Source organism: Telmatherina bonti, assembly GCF_933228915.1.
Source record: "Telmatherina bonti genome assembly, chromosome: 15".
Classification (NCBI taxonomy): Eukaryota; Metazoa; Chordata; class Actinopteri; order Atheriniformes; family Telmatherinidae; genus Telmatherina; species Telmatherina bonti.
This window is the reverse complement of record NC_136613.1, coordinates 12,634,456-12,658,445: the sequence shown is the minus strand read 5'-3', so window position 1 is coordinate 12,658,445 and position 23,990 is coordinate 12,634,456. Positions and strand designations below refer to the sequence as shown.

General features: G+C 39.2%; 1 protein-coding gene across 1 annotated transcript in view; it reads left to right on the top strand.

The window, feature by feature from the left end:
- znf385b (zinc finger protein 385B) overlaps positions 1–13,055 on the top strand; it is a gene marked incomplete at both ends in the record, with an annotated part of 45,091 nt that extends 32,036 nt beyond the window's left edge. The window contains 7 exons of the mRNA XM_079253996.1: positions 1,006–1,142; positions 1,300–1,410; positions 6,233–6,416; positions 6,505–6,870; positions 11,235–11,419; positions 12,089–12,184; positions 12,792–13,055. Coding sequence (XP_079110122.1) covers positions 1,006–1,142; positions 1,300–1,410; positions 6,233–6,416; positions 6,505–6,870; positions 11,235–11,419; positions 12,089–12,184; positions 12,792–13,055 — 1,343 coding nt within the window. The remainder of the gene's footprint in view (positions 1–1,005; positions 1,143–1,299; positions 1,411–6,232; positions 6,417–6,504; positions 6,871–11,234; positions 11,420–12,088; positions 12,185–12,791) is intronic.
- Positions 13,056–23,990: the final 10,935 nt, after the last annotated feature.

Below are 23,990 nucleotides of genomic sequence, written 5' to 3'. Positions count from 1 at the left end.
TCCATATTATTACCTTTCTCTGCCTCCAGCATCTGCTGCTCTACATGATATCTTTGCATATGTTCCCCACAATGTTGAAAAGCAGAGCGCCTGCTCAGTTCTCCTCTTCTCTCTCTATATTTGTACCTCAAAGGCTTTGTCAAATCCATCCATCCATCCATCCATCCATCCATCCACCCATCCATCCATCCATCCATCCATCCATCCATCCATCCATCCATCCATTGTATTCCAATAGAAGGTCTTGGGAAGTGCTCGAGAGACAGCATGCTGGTCAAATTATATCAAATCTGAAAATCAGTTATCAAATGATTGACATTTCACTATTTATTAAGGTATCAACACCAGCTTGATGATATATTGACATGAGTATAATTAATTAGTTAGATAAATAAGAAAAAAATTGCCTTCAGTGACATTTACTTTCTTCAGTTTTTCATATCCAATGTGGCATCTCTTTCTTTTGTCAGATTTATTTTATGTGTTAGTACACATCCACATTCATTTCAGTTGGGACAGTTGGGACAGGAGCATTTATGGTTATTATTCATGTAAAAGGAAAAAAATAGAAGCCAAGATGGATAGGGGATCACCCATGTTTTTCAAACATTGCATGAGAAATTTTCTGAATTGAAAACAACATTCCTCAAAGGGCGATAGACAAAATGAGAAGCCTCATGTTGACTCTGTTCAGAGGTGACATAAACTTCTCCGGTCTCAGGAGCTTCCTGGGGAAACCATCACTGTGGTCAGACTAAACATAATACAGAATCCGTTTTTCTTTGGAGGAAATGGATGCTGTGTTGTTCTGATGTTCAGTCAAAGGATCTGGATGGATGGATGGATGGATGGATGGATGGATGGATTGGTATTGTACTCTGGACATTGATTTAAAAAAAAGGGCAGAGGGGGTTTTTGTAGTTCAGTTTGTTGTAGAATAAAACTCGCCTGTTTTTCAGTCTTCAGAAAACTTTATTAAATGACTTTCTCCACCTCTGTTTCCAGGAAGTGGTAGTGGTGCAGTGGGCGGAGCTTTACCAGGGCTCATAGGTGCCACTGGTCCCTCCGTGATGATGAAACCATTCATGCCATTTCCAGTTGAGACGAATTCACCAGTCGGACTTTTCCCGAACTTCAACATGGTACATGAATGTGTGTGTTTTGTGTTTGAGTGTAAGCAGCAGTGTGTGTTGCTGTGCGGTACACAGATTGGTGGAGGGGAAAAAAAAGTCCTGTCATCACTGCTCAGGAGAAGCTACACAGCTGGTGAACTTTAACCTTTGTGTGTGTCTTGTGCAGATGGACCCGGTACAGAAGGCTGTCATCAACCACACCTTTGGTGTTACCATGGTACCAAAAAAGAAGCAAGTCATCTCCTGCAACGTCTGCCAGCTGAGGTTTAACTCAGATGTATGTATGTGTGTGTGCATGATATGTGTTGTTGTTGCGGGTAAATACAAGATTATATTAGTATATTTTACTGGAGAAACAAAAACACACGTTTTCCAAGATTTAGCTTTTTTTGGTTGAGATTATTCAGATTGCATCTGATGTTAAATTAAAATGAAAGATGTTTGTTTGAAGAAGACAGATACTTAAAAATAAACTTGAAAATATTTTAAAAGAGTCAGTGAGCAGAGATTCACTTGTACCCGTCTCAGGCATCAACACCTTCGCTCCTCATTCTTTCAGTGGGGTTTTGCACTGTGAAAATAGTTTTTCGGCTCTTATAGGATCAAATTATCTCAAATCAAATCTCCTTTACTCATACTGAGCTGTTTGGTTGGCTTCAAACTTAGGTGAAATTCATACTTTATTTTCTTTATATCAGATCAAGGAGCTACATGATCGATTGACATCAGTGGTGACAGCAAAGTCACAATGTACTGTCTGTTTTGGTCCTGATTACATTTAGATGTTTCCCCCCGCCCCCCTTTGCAGAATAAAACTGAGACAGATAGACTTACACTATGTTGGGTTTCCAGACAGTCATTAAGACAATAAATATCTAGTTCATACTGCATTAATGTTGTCTTGATCAAGTGTTTATATAGTACACAGTTAAAAAAAAAAACAATAAAGTTAATAAATGCAATATGAAAACACCCCCATCCACTCTCTAGGAAGGTGAGAGTGTAAAAACGTGTCCCTCACACTGTTACACTCTGTAACAAATGATTCTATGTTCTTTAAGAATGTGTGTTTGTTTCTAATGTGGGATGTTATTAGTGTTATCAGACTAGTCCTGTTTTAAATAAATTATTATTTTAAGTTAATTGCAAAACAAAGTTCTGACCAGTAAGATAATTATTCAGCATGACTTGAAAAAATAAAATGTTTTCACTGCAGAATCAATTGTTTGAGGCTAAAGTTTAGCTATTATTATTATTATTATTATTATTATTATTATTATTATTGTTGTTGTTGTTGTTAATATTATTATTATGGATCTTCAATAACGTCTTTTTAACCGATTTCCAATACAAATTTTTTCCGCTTGATTTCCCATAACAATATTTTTGGAGTGAGTTGCGCCAAAAAAACAAAAATATCTGGAAAGGTATACATGACATCTCTCATATTTTGTTACCTTAAGTTAGAGGCAACTTAGCTAAAGAGTTGGGTAAATAATATGTGCTGTTGTGTTAAGGTTATGTCATAAAAAAAGTAAAAACCCATACCGATGATGTGCATCATGGTGGTGTAGTGAAATGAGTGAAATGAGATGAAATAAAAAATACTTTATTAATCCCCAAAGGAAAATTCAATATTGTAGCAGATAATTAACTAGAGGAGGTTTGAGCAGTGGTCTTTCAGTGTGAAGTTTGCTTGTTTGTCCTTCTGAATGCATCTCCGGGTACTCCGGCTTCCTCCCACAGTCCAAAAACATGTTAACTGGTTACTCTAAATTGTCCCTGGGAGTAAGGGAGTGTGAATGGTTGGTTGTCTCTCTGTGTTGACCCTGTGATGGACTGGTGAACTGTCCAGGAGGTACCCTGCCTCTCACCCAATGATTGCTGGAATAGACTCCAGCTTCTCTGCGACCCTTGATTGGACTAAGCGCTTAAGAAAATGGATGGATGGACGATTCCTATCATTTCTGATATTGCATTTTAATGTTGATATCAGCTAATAATATCGGTATGACGATAAATGGAAATTTCTAACATTCCTAACTATTATTATTAGTATTATTATTATTAATAGTGTTTATAATAATAACATTTTTTTGCAGTGAGCTACTGTTGGCAATATTTTTTTTTTTATCTATTACAGCTGCGATAGCTTGTGAGTTATTGTAGCTGTTCTTTGAGCACATCAGGTGTTAACACCTGCTCCTCTGCTGTATCATAACACATCACTTTGTAAATGACACTCGTCTCATTCATGACTGCTGAGAGGCGACTAGCTGCCTCGTTAGTGACACGTCAGTCAAACATGACTAATGTACCAGCCTCTTCAATTATTCATGAGTGAACTTGAAAACATGAATCAGTGCAGATGATGAGGGGGAGGGGTAAGAGGAGAATTAGCTCTTTAAGCTGAGTAAAAGTTGAGTCACACAGACTGTAGACAGTCACATGAGGACAGTGCCATAGCGAGCTTATACTGTTGCTCTGCCCTGAAACGCCTAACACACTGATTGGGCTGAGATCATGAAGAGGTCACACTCTGCTGTACATGTTAATGCAGGTGTAAATACATACACATGATCTGGATCAGAACGCTACCAGATCACCCAGACCACATCTGGAGGTGAGGAGATGGTGTAGTGGTGTGTCCAGATAAGACACAAAACAAAAATTTCTCTTCCATAAGTCACAAGAATGAGCTACTTTAAGGTTTTTGCTGCTTGTCACTACAATCTAATTTGAGAAAGGAGAGGCCAATATTGCCTCCATAGATCCCAGACACTTCTATAACTCCTTTGTAACATGCCTTTTGTAGTCCTACTTGGGTTTATGGTGAAGTCCTACAGATCATTCATATGAGAACTGATTCTCAGTCCTTGTGACTTTGGAAGAGCCTCAGCATTGACCAGCTATTGCAACAAAGATGAAAGATTTTTAACCAATAATTGAATCAGCTCAGATCATCCAGTGTAAATATGTTACTTTTGGCCTCTGCCCATTGACTCTGTATGTGAATGCTTAACCCTCTCTGTTTACTCCCTGTTTGTTCTCAGCATGTAGCTTCGGATTTATCTGAGCTTTGCTTTTCTGTTTTATTCAGTAAAGTACAATCAATTGATATTTGCAGCTATAGGGACACACTCAACTGTTTTAATTCATCTTATTTGCCACCTTCTTTGCCTCTAAGCAGTTATTGGTTTTGGACCAACAAGGAGTTGGCATTTCTTTTAAAGTATTTTCCCTGGCAGATACCTGGTTGAGGCTCTGGCAAAGGAGTCTTTGGCTCCAAACCAGGACTAAAAACCTGCTTCTGCAGGTTATTTTTTCTCCTGGCCTCTTTGTATTGATACACCTTCTAACCTGAAATGCATTAAGAGAGAAAGAGGGAGACATTTTTCTCTTGCTTCATCAGTCTTGAGTGCAGCCCTAAGTTCATCTCATGAGCATTAAACAGCAGAAATACATCCCCATTTTAATCAGTCCAGATGTCCATTCAGGTGGTGGAACAGCTGGTGTCTCATATGCTCTATAGAATATGCCTGCAAACACAACCTGAAGCCTATTTTACACTTCAGGTCTGTTTTCCTCCTTGTGTGTGTATTACAGTGATTATGTACTTCCAAAACACAGATGACCTATACCCAGGCCCATACCTCACTGCCTTTAGCTGCAAAGCTGCTGTGCAGGTTGTTTGTGAATGTCCTGTTCATAAATTAAAACACACTGAGGCACGATGAGAATCCTGTTTGGATGGCAGTGGAGCAGCTGAAATTCAGATGGATCTCAATGACGAGGAGCAGGGTCCAATACTAATAATACCAAGCAGGGAGTTTGTATTTAAAAAATGATGTGGGTACGATCTCCTCTACTACCGTGAGGATTATTTAAATATGGAATACTAGTTGACCCTGCCTCTTGCCCAATGATTGCTGGGATAGGCTCCAGCTTTCCCACAACCCTTAAAACTGGGGTAGGTAATGTTGGGGAGCTAGCTGGCTCCTCCCCCTCAGGTTTTTCTCCTTGCATGATCCAAGGCTTTTTTATTTGCAGCTTTTTCCACCAATGATTTTCTCTTTCCCGGCTGTTTAGGGGAAGGAAGAAAATAAACTGAGCCGGGTCAGGGAAATCCTTCCTGCATTTTCTCAGCCATGTTTACCTTCCAAATTTCTTCTTCACTACTTTGTATTTTCATCCTAACACGCTGTTTATATGGGAGGAGGAGATCCGGGAGAAGAAGCTTACGAAATATAAGAAATGAACTTCATTTTGGTCTGAACGTTTTGATTGGTCAAAGTTTTAACAGATTTAAAGTAAACTGAGGGGGTCTAACTATATTTTTATTGGTCATGGTTACAAAATGTATAGACTCTTAGGACGAGGAACCACTTCACCCGGAGTAAAAAAAAAAAAAAAAAGTCTCTGAGCAAAAATACCAAGGTTTATAGGTTTAACTGGAACAAGTAGTTAAGAAAATACATGGATGAAATACTAGTTGAAGGAATAGTCTTAAGATTATCATTGTGAGTTTTGTCCTCTGGATTTTTTTTTTTGTCCAGTGACAGGAATCTGACTGACTGATAACTGAGGACACAACATGCGCTGATGTGGTTCTTGTTAACCCTGAAAGATATGTTTTATTTTACTCTGAATGAACCCAAACAAAGATGATTCTGAGTTAAGATTCAAAACTTCTGGTTGACAATATAAAATTATTAAAAAGAAAAAAACAATGTTCCCTAGATTAATATGAAAGTAATAATTTTTCTTATCGTGAAGTTGCCCCCTACTGGCTCTTATAAATACTGCTTTTCAACTCATTTATAAGCTCAACAAGGTCATAAAGATTTTGCAGTGAGAAATTATTGTCTGAGAAGCAAGTAGAAGAATGAAAATCCAGGAAGTGACATCAGCACCGATGGCAGAAAAAGATAAATCAAAGCCAAGCCGGTTTTGGTTTACTAGCCTTCGTCTGGGTGTCAAACCCTCAGATCCCATCCAAAGACCACCTGAATGAATATGGTCTGAATCCAGGAAGTGAGCCAACAGAAAAAATACATTTTGGAAGTGTAAATAAAACTTTCCTGCCTGTGTTTGTTCAGTCGCAGGCTGAAGCTCATTACAGAGGCAGCCGTCACGCCAAGAAGCTCAAATCCCAAGAGAACAAGGCCAAGGCCAAGGCCAAGGCCAAGCAGTCAGTCACTGCAGAGACCAATGGGAGCAGCTGTGGTCATGCTGGCTCCGCCCCTCTTTCCTCAGCGAACAGCAGCACCAATCAGCACACAGGTTGGTTTTGACCACCTATAAAACTAATCTGATAACTTACAGGTTCTGTTTTTTACTCTAAAACTGGTTTATTTCTTCGTCCCTACAGAACTCTTATCCAGCTCCACAGACTCATCTCCTCCCAAGCCTCTTCTCCCCCCTTCCACCTCCCCTCTCTCCTCCTCTTCCCCTTCCTCCAGCAGAGCAGGCAGTGAGCCTCCTCCATCCAGCCCCCCCTCCGCTCTGCCAGCTCCCGGCCTCTCAAATACTTCCTCTACATCTTCTTCGAAATCATCTCCACCAGCTCCTGTCACATCCTCCTCTTCTTCTGTACCTCCTCCTTCCAAGACCTCCTCCTCCCAGGATACTCCTCTCTCGGCGGAGTCAGAGGAGGAGAAGGCGAAGAAGCTACTGTACTGCTCTCTTTGTAAAGTCGCCGTCAACTCTCTGTCCCAGCTGGAGGCTCATAACGCAGGTGAGGAGGAACCACATCTGAAACCATCTGCTTTTTTTTTTTACCTTCCATTTTACATGTTATTATTCACGTTTATTATTAAACCAGAAATCTAAAACATATGGAGAATTTCCACAACAAATACTGTCTGATGACTTTTTTCACCTTCTTCATGTGAAGAATGTCTAAAGTTATTAATAATGATTCATTATTAAAGTTAATAATACTTAAAAAATGAAAAACAAAAAGCAAAACAAAAACAACAGTTGGGATCTGAAAAACATTGTTTAATAAGATGTTAAGATTCGCATGTTTCCAGCCTGCTGATCATCATTTCTACTCAACTTCGAGTTCAAATAATTTTGCCTTTGTTGAGCATGAAAAGTGGGAAACAAAATCTCTCACTTACCTTTTGGTTTCCTTTCAGCGGTAGATTCCAGTCAGCAGCTGCAAACGTTGAAGGTAATAATAATGCTTTAGCTCATTTAAGGCAACGACTTGGAAATCTGACCTCTTATTTTTGCTTTTTTTTAACTTTACTCCCAGTCATAACAGGGGAAACTCTGAATTCCAATTGGTCATTAAACTATACATGCGTCTTACATCCTGTCTCTTCTCTGAGCTCTCTTTAGTCCGATTGTAAGGGCCAATAGATGCAAACCTGCATAAGACAGGAAATTGTGTGTGAACGCTTTTACCTGCAGCACGCTGTTAACACACAGAATGACGTTTGTTTGTGGACATATTGAAAAATACATAACTGGGAAATAAATCGGCTTTTAACTGCAACTGACAGCGACTGGACATTTTTATTAACGCCATCTACACGAGGTAAAGGTGAGTGACCAACTCTTCCGGAGCATAACATTCCAGTGGCTTAAAGTATTGGCTTAGCCTCTCACCAATGTTCACTCTTTTCTGTTCACTCTTGCTCTGCTACTTTTTCTCTACTATTCTTACTTCCTCCTGTAAAGTCTTCTTGCATTTCTTGGCCGGATCAGCTACAGTGTTCAACATGGCCAATGTGTTAAAATCCAGTTTCTGATGTGTAACTTTAAAGCAAAACGCAGCTGTAATTGGAGGATGGTGGTGATGATGATGATGATGATGATGACCTGGGCTAGAAGAAAAACCTGTGATCTACTCTGTAGCGTTGCTTTAAAAAAACATGCTTGTCAGCTGCTGAAAACTTAAAAGAGAAACAAATGTTTTGACAGAAGTCTGGCCAGGATGCAACAGAGGAATTAAAACCGCAAGCGATGATATAGGCCCTCGCACCATGGCGCCGCTCGGCATAATGCCACCGCCTCCCCTGGCAACATCCTTCCCATGCCCCTCTCAACCTAAAGTGCAGCCAGACTGCACTTCAGGCCATTTAGGCCTTATGAAGGGTCACTTCCTGTCACCAAGGGGCGGGGCTAATTTATAATCTAATTATTGACATGCAGAAATGTGAAGGATATGACTGGCATCATCTGTAGCAAATTTGGTGCAGGTTGGTTGTTTTTTGTGGGAGTTATGTCCGTTTTCCTTTTCGTTGCATCACATCTGCTGCGATGGACTGGCGAGCTGTCCAGGGTGTACCCTGCCTGTCGCCCAAAGCCAGCTGGGATAGGCTCCAGCTTCCCCGCGACCCTGAATTGGAATAAGCGGTTCGGAAAATGAATGAATGAATGAATGCATCACATCTGCTTTGCTGCCCCGCCTCTCCTAAACGATATCCCCTATTAAAAGAAGTAGCACAACTTTTAATCACACATGCCTCTTGAGCATCCTGACTCATTTGGGTTAAAGTTAGATAAAAATCTTAGCAGGACTTCCTCAAAATGCATGGCAAAGAAAATGACAGAAATGACCCCAAAAATGGCACCTTTTTCAACATGGCCGACTTCCTGTTGGATTTAGCCCATATGTCCAAGAAACTTTTCTGAAGGTACTGGAATGGTCTACAAGTGTGCTGAATTTTATCCATGTCAGTCAATGTAGTGGGCGGGGCTGATTGATTGAAATATTGTAGGGGGCGCTATGGATCCATTTACTATCTTTTCCACTATATTGTAATTTTACTCTATTAAGGACATAACTGTCATGACTCATGGCAAGTATGGTGAAGATCAACAATTTCATGGCTGTGTTACAGGTACTTCCTGGTTCATGATATCAGACACTTGTTGTTGCCAAGGGGTGGGGCTAATTCATAGTCGTATTATTGCATTGTATATTTTGTTCATCATGGGACTGGCATCAAATGTGGCGATTCCTGTGCTGATATGTTGTTTTATGTGGGAGTTTTAGCAATAAGTCTTTGTTTATCAGACATCAAACTTTGAGGGCCCGCCCCTCCTAAACTAAATCTTCTATTAGAAAAAAGAACACAACTTTAAATCACACATGCCTCCTGAGCATCCTGTGCAAGTTGGGTGTCAGTTGGATAATATCCCTAGGAGGAGTTGTTTAAAATGCATGGCAAAGAAATGACCCCAAATATGGCACCTTTTTCAAAATGGCCGACTTCCTGTTGGTTTTGGCCCATATGTCCAAGAGACTTTTTTGAAGGTACTGGCAGGTTCTCCAACTGTGCTGAATTTTATCCATGTTGGTCCATGTAGTGGGCGGGGCTGATTGATTGAAATTTTGTAGGGGGCGCTATGGAGACATGCTCCATTTATTCCATAATGTTTCAATGGGGCTTAGTTCAGGGCCTGACTGTCATCAGTCATGGCAAGTTTGGTGGCGGTCCAAGGTTCCATGGCTTAGGTCACAGGTACTTCCTGTTTCATGGCGTTGGACCGCCATTCGCCATGTCCCGTTTAGCGTAGCAACTTGAGGTTTTTATTGTGGCATCATGAAAGGGTTTGACATGTTTTGGAGGAGGCTCAAGTGTTTGGGACCATTTGCTTAGAAGCATGACCCTCAAACGTGGAAAAAACCACTTCCTGTTGTAAGTGGGCGGGGCTTAGGTCTACACCAGCAATGGTCACATTAATCTGTTCAGGACTGATCCCTTATTAATCCCTATAAGTTTTAGGGTGATCAGATCAAAATTGAGAATTTTATAGTGATTTATGATGTCACACCACCGCATGGAACTTCGCCATGGCGTCACGGGCACGCCGTGCAGCGTAGAGCAACGTCCTTTACCAGATCTCTTCACCAACATGTTTTGTGATGCCTGAGTGAATTTGGGCCATGTGGTGTCCACCAAGCCAGAGTTATGGGTGTGTGAGCAAAAAACAACACTTTTGACCTCCAGGGGGCGTGGCTATTTCATAATCAAAATATTGACATATAGAACTCTGTAGGAGGGGACTGCCATCATATCTAGCAAATTTGGTGCAGAAATGTTGCTTTATGTGGGAGTTATAGCTGTTTAATTTTTCATGGCGAGACATCAAACTTTGAGGCCCCGCCCCCCGTAAACTAAGTCTCCTATTAGATAAAATAACACAACATTTAATCACACATGCCTCCTGAACATCCTGAGCAATTTGTGGCTCAGTGGGATAAAAGCCCTAGGACGAGTTCGTTAAAATGCGAGGTGCTAAAACGCCAAAATATTGACTTTGACCTAAAATGGCCGCCTTCCTGTCGACATTTCACCATGACATTAATGGAAACGTTCAGCATTTTTTCTTCGCCCTAGCACGTAGATCATGTGTATGAATTTTCATAAAGATTAACGACATGCAGTGGCGGGGCACCTAAAATAGGTGGCGCTCTCGTTCAGTTTCGCCCAAACATTCTGGAGCACCTCAAAATATCAAATTTTTCGTATTCCCTTTGGGGGGGTACGCAAAATTTGGTGAGTTTTCGAGCACGTTCATAAAAATAATAATAAACACTGCAAATACAATAGGCCTTCGCACCGCCAAGGTGCTCGGGCCTAATTACGATAAACGTCTCGTCAGGTGGATGTAATTTTACTTAAGTTGTAGCACGAGCTCTCAGGCTATGCACTGCATGCTACCTCATGCCGTCTGAGGGTTCTTCAAGGATTATTTGGTGTAATTTGTGTCCAAATTTAGGCTTGCATGTCAGCTCAAAGCTGCAGGACAAATCTCAAATAAGACACCCCCACAGAGGAGAGGAGAGGAGAGGAGAAAAGTTTTTCACTTCACCCTCTAAAACTGACTATGACCAGAGGTGTAAAGACATGATGGAAATGGAGCGGCTGCATTTCATCTTTGTGGTATTTTGACACTTTATAATATGTGTGCTGACTTTTAAAAAGACATGTCTTCTTTTTATTAATCCTCAACAGGCTCCACTTCCCTGCAGGTTGATTACCACGGTAATAACCTGAAAGCAACAGCTGAATGTGCACAAGCTAGATTTCTTCCTCATTTTGCTTCATATTTCACAAAAATGTCTCTTTTTTTTTTCAGGTTCAAAGCACAAAACGATGCTGGAGGCTCGCAGTGGCGCCGGGCCGATCAAAGCTTACCCTCGACCGGGAACCAAGCTGAAAAGTGGCAGCAGCACAGGACTGAAGGGCTCGGGCCTGCAGAACAAAACCTTCCACTGCCAGATCTGCGACGTCCACGTCAACTCTGAGATCCAGCTTAAACAGGTTGCAGATTACAGTTCCTACAGGCTTCCTGCATCTGCTGCCGTCTCAGTGTGTCTCACTTGGATAGAAAACAGAACCAGATTGTTAGGAAGATTCTATTCTATTCTATTCTATTCTATTCTATTCTATTCTATTCTATTCTAAAGTCATTTAGCAGACGCTTTTTTCCGAAGTGACTTATATATGAGTGAGAAGTTGAACAACACAAGCACGAAATCAAACAGTAGAGGACACCTTAGGAAGGTGCTAGTGGAATGACTCAGGTCCTTCCATGAAGTGCTACAGGCTTTTTTTTGTTGTTGTTGTTGTTGTTGTTGTTTACGCCGTTCCCACCCCATAACATCACCTATGTTATAATACAAAGAATAAAGATGTCAATTCCATCTGGAAAGCATCTTAATCCTTAATTGTAATAATGAAATATCTGTAAAAAAAAAAAAAAAGAAGTTTCAGACAATGACAGTTTAATATTGTGATTTTATCTCAGCGATGGAGCTGACAGAGGAATAAACGTTAAGTAAACATGAGATTGTTTCCTGTCCCTGTTGATATTTTAACGCTTTCAGCATGTTTTTATCTGAAGTTGTGTTGAGTTTTGTTGCTTTGTTGTTGCTGTTGTCTCTGCGCAACCTTGTTTTCAGTGTGTTGTTGTTGTTGTTGTTGTTGCAGCACATCTCCAGCAGGAGGCACAAAGACAGAGTGGCAGGAAAGCCCACCAAACCTAAATACAGCCCCTATAACAAACAGCAGCGCAGCTCCCTCACCGTAAGTGTCTCTCTACCTCTCTCTCTCTTTCTCTCTCTCTCGTGTGCATGATCACAAATCAGCAAATCAGTCACCACAACACTTAAGTTTTAACTTTCTCTTTCTTCTCCTCCTCTCCTTATTTCCTTTCCTTTCCATCCTAACTCTTTCCTCTCCTTACAACACATTATTTTTTCTCATTTTCTCTTTTTCCTTTCCCATCGTCTCCACATGTTCTTGTGTGCTTATTCTCCGTCTTGCTTTCTTCTCCTTTGTTTTTGTCCCACAATTCATTCCCTTCTGTATCTTTTTTCTTCATTTGTCTTCATGTTTTGTCTCCTATTTAACCTCCTTTGCTTGTTTCTTTGTCTAATCGTCTTCTGTATTTTTCTATTTTCTTGCCTTCTTGTTTTCTCTGCCCTTCTTTCCCTGGACTTACATCTATTTCTTGTTTCCTTTTTTCTTTTCCCCTTCTCTGCATCATCCCGTTTCCTCGATACCATATTCAATCTCACAATTTTTTTGTTTCCTTTCCTTGTTACCTCTACATCTCTCCCCCTCCTTGTCTACTTCTCAATTTCTTTCCGTCTTCTCTTCTTCTCTGCTTTCCATATGTCCTTGTTTTCAGAAGGAGGCAAAGCCCGCCATGTCTCCCGCCTTCCTCACAGCTCCTTTTCCTCCTTCCTCCCCTCTCCCACCTGCCCTCTCCCTACCTCCCTCCTCTCTGTCCTCCTCACCTCTCCTCTCACCCACCTCTTCACCCTTTACCCCTGCTATCTCTCTTCACCCACGCCCTCCAGCATCCTCATCCCTCTTCACCGCCTCCTTCCTGCGCCCAGCTCCTGGACCGGTCAGAACAAGCCAAGGATCGATTCTCTTCGCGCCGTACTGATAACAGCAGAGACTGCGTGACATCGAACCACCGGGCTCTGGTCTGCTTTTTGTTGGAACTTCAGGGGAAGTATCAGCTCTGCTGTCATGGTTGCAGCCTCTTCACCTGACTGAGGCCTCACACAGAGACATGAGAGATCAAAACCTCCTCCTCCTCCTATTCAAAGCTGACCCAGCAGCTCCAGTATGGAAGTGGAGCTGCTCCTTTAAACCACCAGAACACCATCTGAAACTGAGCAGTTCATGCAAACATGATAAATTCCTGGAAGAAATACTGAATTACCCAGCATTGTCTAGATAGCAATAAGTGTTCCTGGAAACCTTGTTATCCCTAAAAAAAAAAAAAAACAAGCAGAAAAGAAAAACAACTGCAGAACATTCTTGTCTTAAGTCATTGCTGTGCTCGACAGTCACTTAGTACCAGTGCTCCACCTCTGGGAAAATTTGGGGTAAATTTTAACTTGTGCAAGAAAACGGAGGATTTTCATCATAGCAGCCAGAAAAGACAAAAAAAAAGTTTTAACTGACTTTGATTGATTGAGATGATCAGAAGGAAACAATTAGAACAATTTTAAACGCTGGTAAAGCCACGTTGGTAAAACCACGTTGGTAAAACCACGCTGGTAAAACCACGCTGGTAAAGCCACGCTGGTAAAACCACGTTGGTAAAACCACGCTGGTAAAACCACGCTGGTAAAACCACGTTGGTAAAACCACGCTGGTAAAACCACGCTGGTAAAACCACGCTGGTAAAACCACGCTGGTAAAACCACGCTGGTAAAGCCACGCTGGTAAAACCACGCTGGTAAAGCCACGCTGGTAAAACCACGTTGGTAAAACCACGTTGGTAAAACCACGCTGGTAAAACCACGCTGGTAAAGCCACGCTGGTAAAGCCACGCTGGTAAAGCCACGCTGGTAAAACCACGCTGGTAAAGCCACTATGGTAAAGCCACGCTGGTAAAGCCACGTTGGTAAAGCCACGCTGGTAAAGCCATGCTGGTAAAACCACGCTGGTAAAGCCACGCTGGTAAAACCACGCTGGTAAAACCATGCTGGAGCCATTTACTTGTTGGTTTTGGGCTGGAGGCGCCTCATGTATTACAAAAAGATGGATGAAACAGTCCCCGGCTCAGGCTGGGACTTCAGCATGAAGAGGAGGATGAAGCAGATGTTCTTCGTCATTCTGAAGAAGAAAACCAGCACAAACAAGATGTCAGAAAACTAAGATAATGTCTATCTTGAACAAAAAGCACTGCAGCTGTCTGTATTTCCAGCCTCTGATGTCCCCGCTTCATCTTTTTAACATCAATCATCTTGAGATGGAAAAAATAAATAAATAAAAAAATTAAGGACATAATCAAGGATAAGGCAAGCGAGACGTCATATTTTTCTAATAGCCCCACTGTGGATGTGAACCTGTAGAAAATTATTCATTTTAATTCCATGTTTTAAAAAAATTATCCGATTTGGAAAATGCACATTTTCAAATCAGACTTACGTGTGAATGAGGACCCTATAACAGGAGAGTTTGGACATTTTTAAGTAATCTATTGCAAGTAAAAGGAAACAGAGTTATTTTAAATTAAATTTCTATACAAAGCAGTATAAACAGACTGGATAAATATATGTTTTGTCTTTTTCGATATTTTCAGTATTACTGTTATAAAAATTAACTTAGTCTAAGAGTTATAAAAAAAAAGAGAAAAGATAAATGAGGCCCAAATTATTTGTTTATTAAACTTAGGCACAATACGTTTTTCCTAATTTAATACAATAAAAATAAACAGTGAAGCTTTTTTTTTTGTGTTTTTTTTGTTTGTTTTTTTTTACACATTATTTGAACTGCCTGTAAAGTAAAATGTGGAATTTCTGTCTTTCTTTTTTTTGTCTAAAATACAGTTAATTTGTTATCCATATCAAAATAACTTGCTCATTAATAATAATGAAAAAAAAAACAAGATGTAATAATAGGGTATAATTGATGTCATACGAACCCAAAATACACCAGTGATGTCCGCTCTGCATTTGATGGCTGCTACAGCCTCAAAAAGTTGGAGAAAATACTAAACTTTATTTAAAGACTGCAAGCTTAATTCCTTAAAAAAAAAAAAAAAGAAACAAAGCTATAAATGTTGAAATTACAACAGAAAAATTTATTAAAACTATTGAAAATAGTTTGTTATTCTGTCGCTGCCTGCTGATTGAACCGACTGAATAATGACCTCTGATGCCACTGATGCTTTCACCATTTTCTCCTAAGCCTCATGTTGGACTGGGCAACCTCCTGTATGGCAGTGGAAAGATGCCTTTTGTTGGTTTTGTTTCACTGAGTCTCCCAGTTTGTCTCAGTACTTTCTGGCTTTTAAAGCATCTGAGCAGAACTTCTAATGAGACTTTTCAGAGAAATTTTCCTCAACATGTAAATGCAGACCCCACGATTCCCAAAATGAGATTACTCACTTTTCATAATCAAAACAAACTATTGACTACTTTCTCTGTTTTTGTTATTCCATTAACGTATTTTACGTTGTATGTTGTGAAGATAAAAGAAAGTTTTTTTCCCGACTACCAAACATCTGCTTTAATAAAGTTTATGCCTCAACAGCAGATACCTCGAACAAATTGTTTAGATTTCAATGATCCAGTGATCTTTCTCTAATTCAGACAAAAATAAACCATAAATTAAATGTGCAAACTTAAATGTCCACTTTATAGCTTTATTCTGAGCTTTCAGCTGTTGTTTTTTTTTTTTTTTAAAGAGATGATGCTAAAGGGTTACAAATGTCAAACATCAGGATGCTTTATTTATCAGTTAGTTACAACAAAAATATCTTAAAGAAAAGAGAAAGAAATATTTCTTAGATGGTATGTGTCCGTGTTATTGCAGAAAGTATAAGTTTTAAGCTTAAATTTCCATTTAAAAATATAAATGATCATTCATACTAGGTTACATCTGTGTATTTACTTCCATTATTTAGCAAGCACATTTACTAACTATGCGTTTCCAATGTGTTTTTTTTTATTTATTTATTTATTTATTTATTTATTTATTTTATTTTTAGGCTGCCATTAATTGTCTTTTTTCAAATTTATCAGGTTTATGTGGATTTTCTTTCACCTCCTGTTCCAAAACTTGTCCATGTATCTTTAAGCAGACAAAAACTATTATTTAAGAATTAGCATCCTCTAGTGGCCATGAAGGGAACTGCAGACGACATGCAAAAATTGCATCCATTGTGTTGTTGCATTTCCAACCTTAACCAAGCTGTTACAATTTCTAGTTTCACTGAAGGGATGTAGGTTGTCAGTATGTTTCATTAGAAGATGTTGTGTTTACTTGCAATCAAGGCAAGCACAAAAAAGGCATTCACATAGATAACAGAATGTATTTATGCCCTTACTAGCGTCCTTTCTCAACCATAACCAGGTAGTTTTGATTTTGAGGTCTGTACCAGGGATGTTTTAGTCACATCCAGGAAGTGGCACAAATGTAACTCAGACATGGAACATAATGTTGCATTCTGTAGATTTCATGTCCCATGGTTGAAGTTGCTTAAAAGCATGGTGCACAAGTGCACTGTCAACCATAACGTTCAAGCTGCATGGGACAAGAAGTAGAAAAGAGGTAAACTCCTTTCAGTGGTAGGTAGTAAGAATTTCTCTAACTTGACTGTGAAACTACAACATGTTGGACGTTCAGTCAAAAGTAAGCTACCTGTTTCTTGCATGACTGAACCACATTAAACTACACGAAAAGGCCTCACTGCATCCAGCCCTGTGTTTAACTAAATGAGCCAGATGAGCCCGGAAGCTGTGAAAAAAGCTGCTTAGTGGACATTTGAGTGGACGTCATCCTGCATGTTGATACCAGTCACATAACATTAAAAAGTTTAATCTTCTTATTGAACCCTTTAATATTATGGCTAATATATACTTATAAACCTTTTAAAATTTGACACTCATGAAAAGCTTTCCATCAACCATCAGAAAGCATAAAAACAATGGTGACGATGAGGGGTAAAAGTCTTTTTCCTAAGACAACAGGTTGAACTTTGTGACAGCTACCTACCCAGATTATTAAAGAATTAAAACACTCCGAATAAAAAAAAAAAGCATTTTAGGCCATAAATCCCTCTGACCAGTGAGTTAAAAGAAAATTTCATGTTTTTTGAAAAGCCAGCATGGAAAATAATTACAATGTCCAATGATTATAAAAGATAAACAAATGAGCATTTTTTTCCTCTTGAAAAAAATCTGACTTTACCTTCAATGTGGAAAAGACTTTATTGTTCATGTTTATTTGAACTGAATACTCTGCATGTTGTTTTATTGTTGTCTAAATGGCTTTAAAAACATCTGGCCAACAGAGGAAAACTTCAGCAACGTATTTGTGCCGTCAGGCTGATTAAACCATGTCTGCTTGTGTAACCCATCAGAGCTGTTTATGAATATTGCTCCTCTTGAAAAGGCATTTCATTGTGTAAATGTTACCTGCTTTAGACAGTGTGCTGCACAGTTTTAATACCGTATCAAATTCTGAAAACACGAGCAGAAATCCTCTAAACTCCCCCAATGATGTCAGCATCAAGAATTAATCTTTTTATTTATAAGCATTGATTATTTTCTACGGTTTCATGTAGTGACTACTTTGTTTTTCAGTCTTCCTGCCTCCTCCTGAGTAACTTGAAGCATTTCCGTCTTCCAGTATCGAACAAACAGGACATTTTGTGTGTATCTGTGTGTGTGAATCTATGCACAATTTACTCTCATGTCTCCAATCAAGATGCATCATTAAAAAGTGTCATGTCGGGTTTGATGCTAATTAAGCTCAATTTAAGTTTGATTAGTAGGAAATGAAGCCGTCTGCTGTTAACGTGAACTTCCTCTCACGTCTGATGATGTCATTTTGATGCAATAATGTACAGGTCAGCTGCTGCTTTTATACTGTCTGTGCTTCAGTGATCCTAAAGCCTGGAAGGCTTGAATAATGGGGCCCATTTGCAGCAGTGATATTAACAGAGGCACTGTCAAAACTAAGATTGTGTGTTTGTCTGTGTGTGTGTGTATGTATGTGTTTATGTTTGTGTGCTTTCAATAAGCACCAACAATATGATTCAATCACATTGCTTCCACAGTAACTCATATGCCATCCAAACACTGCAATAAAAAATGCAAATGTCACCCACACTACTCGACACAGGGCTTCTCACTGGACCTGGCAGTGTGGGTTTTGTGTTTTTAACACATCTGAGTTCATTATAAAGCATACATTTGTGTGATACTTACCTTACCAGCTAAATAATTACTTTTATTTTTCAAAAATTAAACTGTATATTAAATTTTATTTAAAGACTAAATGCAGATCTTGAAGAAAGTGTAAATAACTAACACAAGTTTAGATTCAGTTTGTTGACCAGTTCAAACCTCCCAGAGACATTTATGAGCTGCTTGCTTTGGATGGTCAACTGTAGTAAAAGAAAAAACTGTCCTTTCATCAAAGATATTTATTTGTATTTCAGCTCTGAACTGGTTCTTTCTCAAATGTGTTAAAAAGCAACACTTCCTGCCAAAGATTTCTGTATAGTATTTATTATTTAGCTTGTTTTTTTTTTTTGAGGATAATAACTATGACATGCAAATATGCAAATACAATCTTGTCAGGTTGAGATGTAAAGTAACATTTCATTTATCATATCATTTCTGTGATGAACTGTTTCTTCTCTAGTTAGTTTTCATTAAAAATGGCTGTACATCCGGATTGGCTCGGCTTATTTATGTGGGCTTTTTCTTTTCACAAAAACAGAAGTGACTTAAAGGGGTAATATGTGGAAATTAATCATTTTTGGACTGAAGGGAATAAAAAAAATCACAATGTGAAGAACTACAAGCGGACTGCAGCGAGGGTTCTGAGGAGGACTAGCAGGAGAGATCATATTTCATCAGTTTTAGCCTCTCTACACTGGCCCCCTTTTAAATCCAGGATAAAGTTTAAAATTCTTCTCCTCACATATAAAGATCTCCATGACCAAGCTCCATTGTACATAAAAGATCTTATAGTTCCGTATATTCCAAATAGAGCACTTTGCTCTCAGACTGCAGGTTTACTGGTGGTTCCCAGAGTCTCAAAGAGTACTATGGGAGGAAGAGCCTTTAGCTATCAGGCTCCTCTCTTATGGAACAAGCTCCCACCGTGGGTTCTGGAGGCAGACTCCCTCCACACCTTTAAGATCGAGCTGAAAAGCTTCCTTTCCCATGATTCTTATAGTTAGGATATGAGCATCTCCTGAGTTGGAGTCTGCATGTACGGGACCCAACTGTCCAGGTTATGCTAATTGCTCTTATAGTTATGGTAGTCTAGCCATCCATTACTTATGTAGCAATGGGGACGTCACCTGATGCACTGAGAAGTACCTTGCTCCATTTCTCTGATGCATTAATGTATAAATATATGCTAATATTGCCGTCTCTAACTTATTTCTCCTTTTTTCCGCAGGTCTTCCTAAGTAAGTGTAATTGTACATGTTGATCTGTCTCTCCTGTCCATTCCACTCCAACCAGTCGAGGCAGATGGCTGCCCTCCCTGAGCCGGGTTCTGCCGGAGGTTTTCTTCCTGTTAAAGGGGATTTTTTTCCCTTCCCATTGTCGCCATGTGCATGCTCAGGATGGGGGATTGGATCGAAGTCATGACTCGATGCAATCAGTTGGTTTCTATTATAAGACATGTATGAATTGGCTTGAAATGATGTGTATGTAGATTTGTGTATGTAAAGTGATCTGTGACAACATTGTTGTGAAGTGGCGCTATACAAATAAAGTTGAATTGAATTTCATCTGTAGTATCATGGCGTCACACAGTGTCTCTCTTTGTTGACACACAGCTCTGTGTTTTTACCTGCTGGTCCGGCGGCGCTTCATGTACCTTCAGGTGAATCGTCACCTCCTTTCTCCTCCTGCAGCCCTCGGCCTTCTCTTTCTGTAAAACTCCTGCAAGCAAACAATGGCGCTGTGAATTTTCAAAGTAAAATGATGGAGAATGGAACAAAATATCTAGTCAGATGTTTATTACTCTTGTATTTTAAATTGTTTATTTATTTGTACCTACAATCAGTTAGGAGTCATTTTAGTGTATGTGTGTGTAAGTGTGTGTGCAGGGGGTGCTGTCTGTTTTTGTATCTGTGTGGATGTACGACTGTGTGAAAGAGAACACAAGAGTCTTTCTAAATTGCTATGATGTCAGTTTTGGTGTGTGAAGGCTCGCTTTATTTTGATGTGCATGACATTGGTTTTATCATGGAAACCACTTTGCGTTGCTTCTGGCATGAAAAGCGCTTTAGAAATAAAGGTTTATTGGTTGATTTGATTTGAAAATGTTCATCTAAAAATGACCAGGATCTGACATTACCTCTAAAGAAACTACAGTCGTTGGTGAAGACGTTGTCGGATAAAATAAAATGGGACAGGTCTGGATTAAGGTTGGCATTGTGTTAGAGTGTGATGTCTGTCACTATAGACAATCTTTGCACGTACAGGTACGTAAGACCACCGTAGGATATGGCTGACAATCACACAACTGTGAGATTCACCACCTCAGCATTTCTCATGCATTGTGTCAACAAATCTCACAAGTTCTTGGAAACTTTTAGACTCGTTTGACTTTTTGAAGGATTAGACATGAGATAACACTGAGATAACTCAGGCATGTGCCAAAATCAATGCATACAAGTTAGATTTTTCCTTGGCTTGACTGTGGCTTGTTCTGACAATGTGTTAATTACAAATCAAACAGTCAATGCATAACTCTCGAATGCTCCTACATTATATAAGAAAATTATTCACATGGACGTTTAATAGTAGTTTACAGAGAAATGCAAAAAAAAAATCAAAAATCCAAAAAATGCTTTATCATGTTTTACTCGCGGGGTCAAAGGGGAAAAGGCTGATGCAATCTGACAAAGAAACATAACAACCCTGTTAAACGGAGAATGTTATCAGCAAAACTAACCAAGGTGTGACGCAATCATCAGACTGAGAGCAGGAAATGCAAAGCAACAAAATAAATCAGTTCTCACTGTGAATAAAACATCTATAAACAAATCAGAAAATGATGAGACAGTCATGCAAAGTAATTCTTGCTATGATCTCTCTTCTTAATGTTTTTCTTGAGTGGATACAATGTTGACAGTGACCAAAGGAAACACAGAACACTGTAGGTAATGGCCGCACACTGTTGTAATTCTGACCTTATATAAATAATTCTCCCGTATGAAACATAAAATACATCCAGAGGAGGATACTCCAATGCATCTTTTATTTGTTGGTACCTTCAGTCTTAGAAGGGGAACATGAACATTGGACACAGATTGTACTAAAAGTAAAGATGTATTCTGTAAATCAGTGCTCATCTGAGAGTTAAAAAATTGATGTTTTTTTTTAAGCACACCATCAAATTCTTTTTTATTTGTCGGTGCGTCAGTCTTAGTTGCAAGGACTTCACATGTCATGTCAAATTAGTGGTTTAAATCACAGCTCTGAAGCGAGGAGGTCTTATTTAGTTTAACTCCACTCAACCCCCTTCTCTCCTCAGGTCTCTCCTGTTGCCTCTACTCTCCTCCCTGGTGGGAGGAACTAAAATGCATACAGTAGTCGAGTGGGGGAATTGTGTGTGTTCAACACAGTAAATGAGATAAGAGGACATTGTTTCACTGTTTGGTTGTCGGATTACCTTTTGCCATTTTTTGTCTCATTTCTGTTCTTTTGTTTCTTATGTTGTGTTTTTATTTTCCAGACTGAGAGATCATCGTATCCCTGCTGATGTATTCATGTTCCTGTAGTGTTTCCTGATTCTGCGAGCTCGTTCGCTGGTCGACTATCAGAGCTTTATCTGAAATAACTCTAAGCTTCGGGATCTTCTATTTCAGTGTCCTGCATTTAAACTCTCTGCATTGTAACATCATAAATATTGTTTATTCTCAAGATGATACAACATAAACAAAGCAGAAAGACTGAAATCTCATATAATCTCACCAAAACTTGCCAAGTTTTGTTTTCTTTTGTCATGTATTGCTTATTAGCCATCATGGTAATAATTCTCATGAGACTAAAGATGGATACCAGATGAGATAAAGAGGCTTAAGACATTAATTATTCATCATGCTCTCTGGTGGAAACTGAACCTTTATTGACAAGGCAACCAGTCTGATTATGACAACTGCAGACAAACTATTCTGCTTTAACAGATGTTTTACTGTCGCTGCCTCAACAAGACACCAATATTTTATATATTCCATCAGTAGAATAACTTTGGAATCAGAGTGACGGGGCAACATTTTGCACTCCCAGCCTTGGATGAATAATCCTGATGGGAAACTGCTCACTCTCAATCTCCCCCTTTTTCTGGTAATGCATCCTTTGCAGATAGTGGTTCTTAAAAGAAACAAAAGAATAATTTCTGTTTTACTGGTTTATTCTTAGCTTGAAAAGTGACACAAAACATCTGAATGAATGTTTATTTAGAACGAATGCAACTTTATTTTTAACCCACTTTAAAAAACAACAAATTGCCACATTGTGGGGGATTAAAAACTAAACACAGAATAATTTACATAAGAGGACAATTAAAATGTAAACTACACTAACTAAAAAAAAGAAAAGAAAAAAGGGGGGGAAGGCAGATTTTACAAGACATTTTCTTTTTCTTGCTCCTTTTTGAGCATGGTGCTCTGTATTGCTTTGTTTTGTACTTAAGGTAAGGTCTTGTTTATACCTTTTGTATGACCATGTGGGAAATAAATAAACAGATAAAGAGCGAAGAATCTTTTCCCTACACTCCTACTGTATTTGCACACATCTTACTGAACCGCTTGAAGGGAAATAAGGACACTGAATAGTTCAGTCCTGAATAAACTGGAACTTCTGAGACTGGACAGAAAACTGGACTGGGCTGGAAGCTTTTAACTGGATTGATCATTTACTGCTCACAAGCATCGGCTGCTGCCTGAAAATGAATGATAAGTCCAGTTAAATGGTGACAGGATGACTTTGGTGTAATCCTGCTCATACATGGCTCAAACCAGTGAAAACCTCTCACACAATCCAGCGACAGCCAAATGATGCTGTGTGTGACGTTTGCATGTGAACGTGAAAATGGATGATGGGAAGAAAATCTGCTGTCATTCATTAAGTCATTTAACTTTTTTTTTTCCCAAGAAAGCCAGATAGGACTAATCACCTTTGTTGACACGCTGCTTTTAGTTTGGATTTGTTAGTTTCTAAAAATATATATGCGTGAATTATTTATCACAGAGATTAAAGTGCTGTTCAGACTTTTTGTGTTTTTTGCAAAAGCTGAAGAAAAAATATTCTCATCAATCCTTCTGTAGTCCTTTTTTTCCCCACGCAAATGACTCCATAAGTTATTTAATGTGGGAAATAATGAGCCCTGATTCAATCAGAGAATATGCAGACCTTCGAGGTCATAAAGAAGATTTTAGACTTGAACTTTAAACAAGTGATGTTAGTTCCCAAACTAAACCAGGAAGTGCAAATAGTTTGTAATAGCATGTTGTGGCGTTGGCATGTGTCCAAGACAACCAGCAAAATGGTGATGGTGGCCTTTTGAAACCAGTCTATATTAGTCCATTTTGATTCCTAATCCTGTGTAAATGGCTAAACACGTTCTAAATCACCCCTCTGGGTCATAGTAAAGACAATGACAAATTACCTGTAGGGCTATTTTGATTGGAGGATGTTTCCTCTTAACAATGAAAAGAATAAAACACACACAGACACACACACACACATTACAGTATAAGAAGCCCCCATCGAATGAAGATGTACTTTATGAAAGAAGAAAATAAAGTCCAGACTTTTTAACAAAAAAAATGATTGAGGTTTAATGATGAGACATTGGACTAAAGAATTGTAAAATAACATTT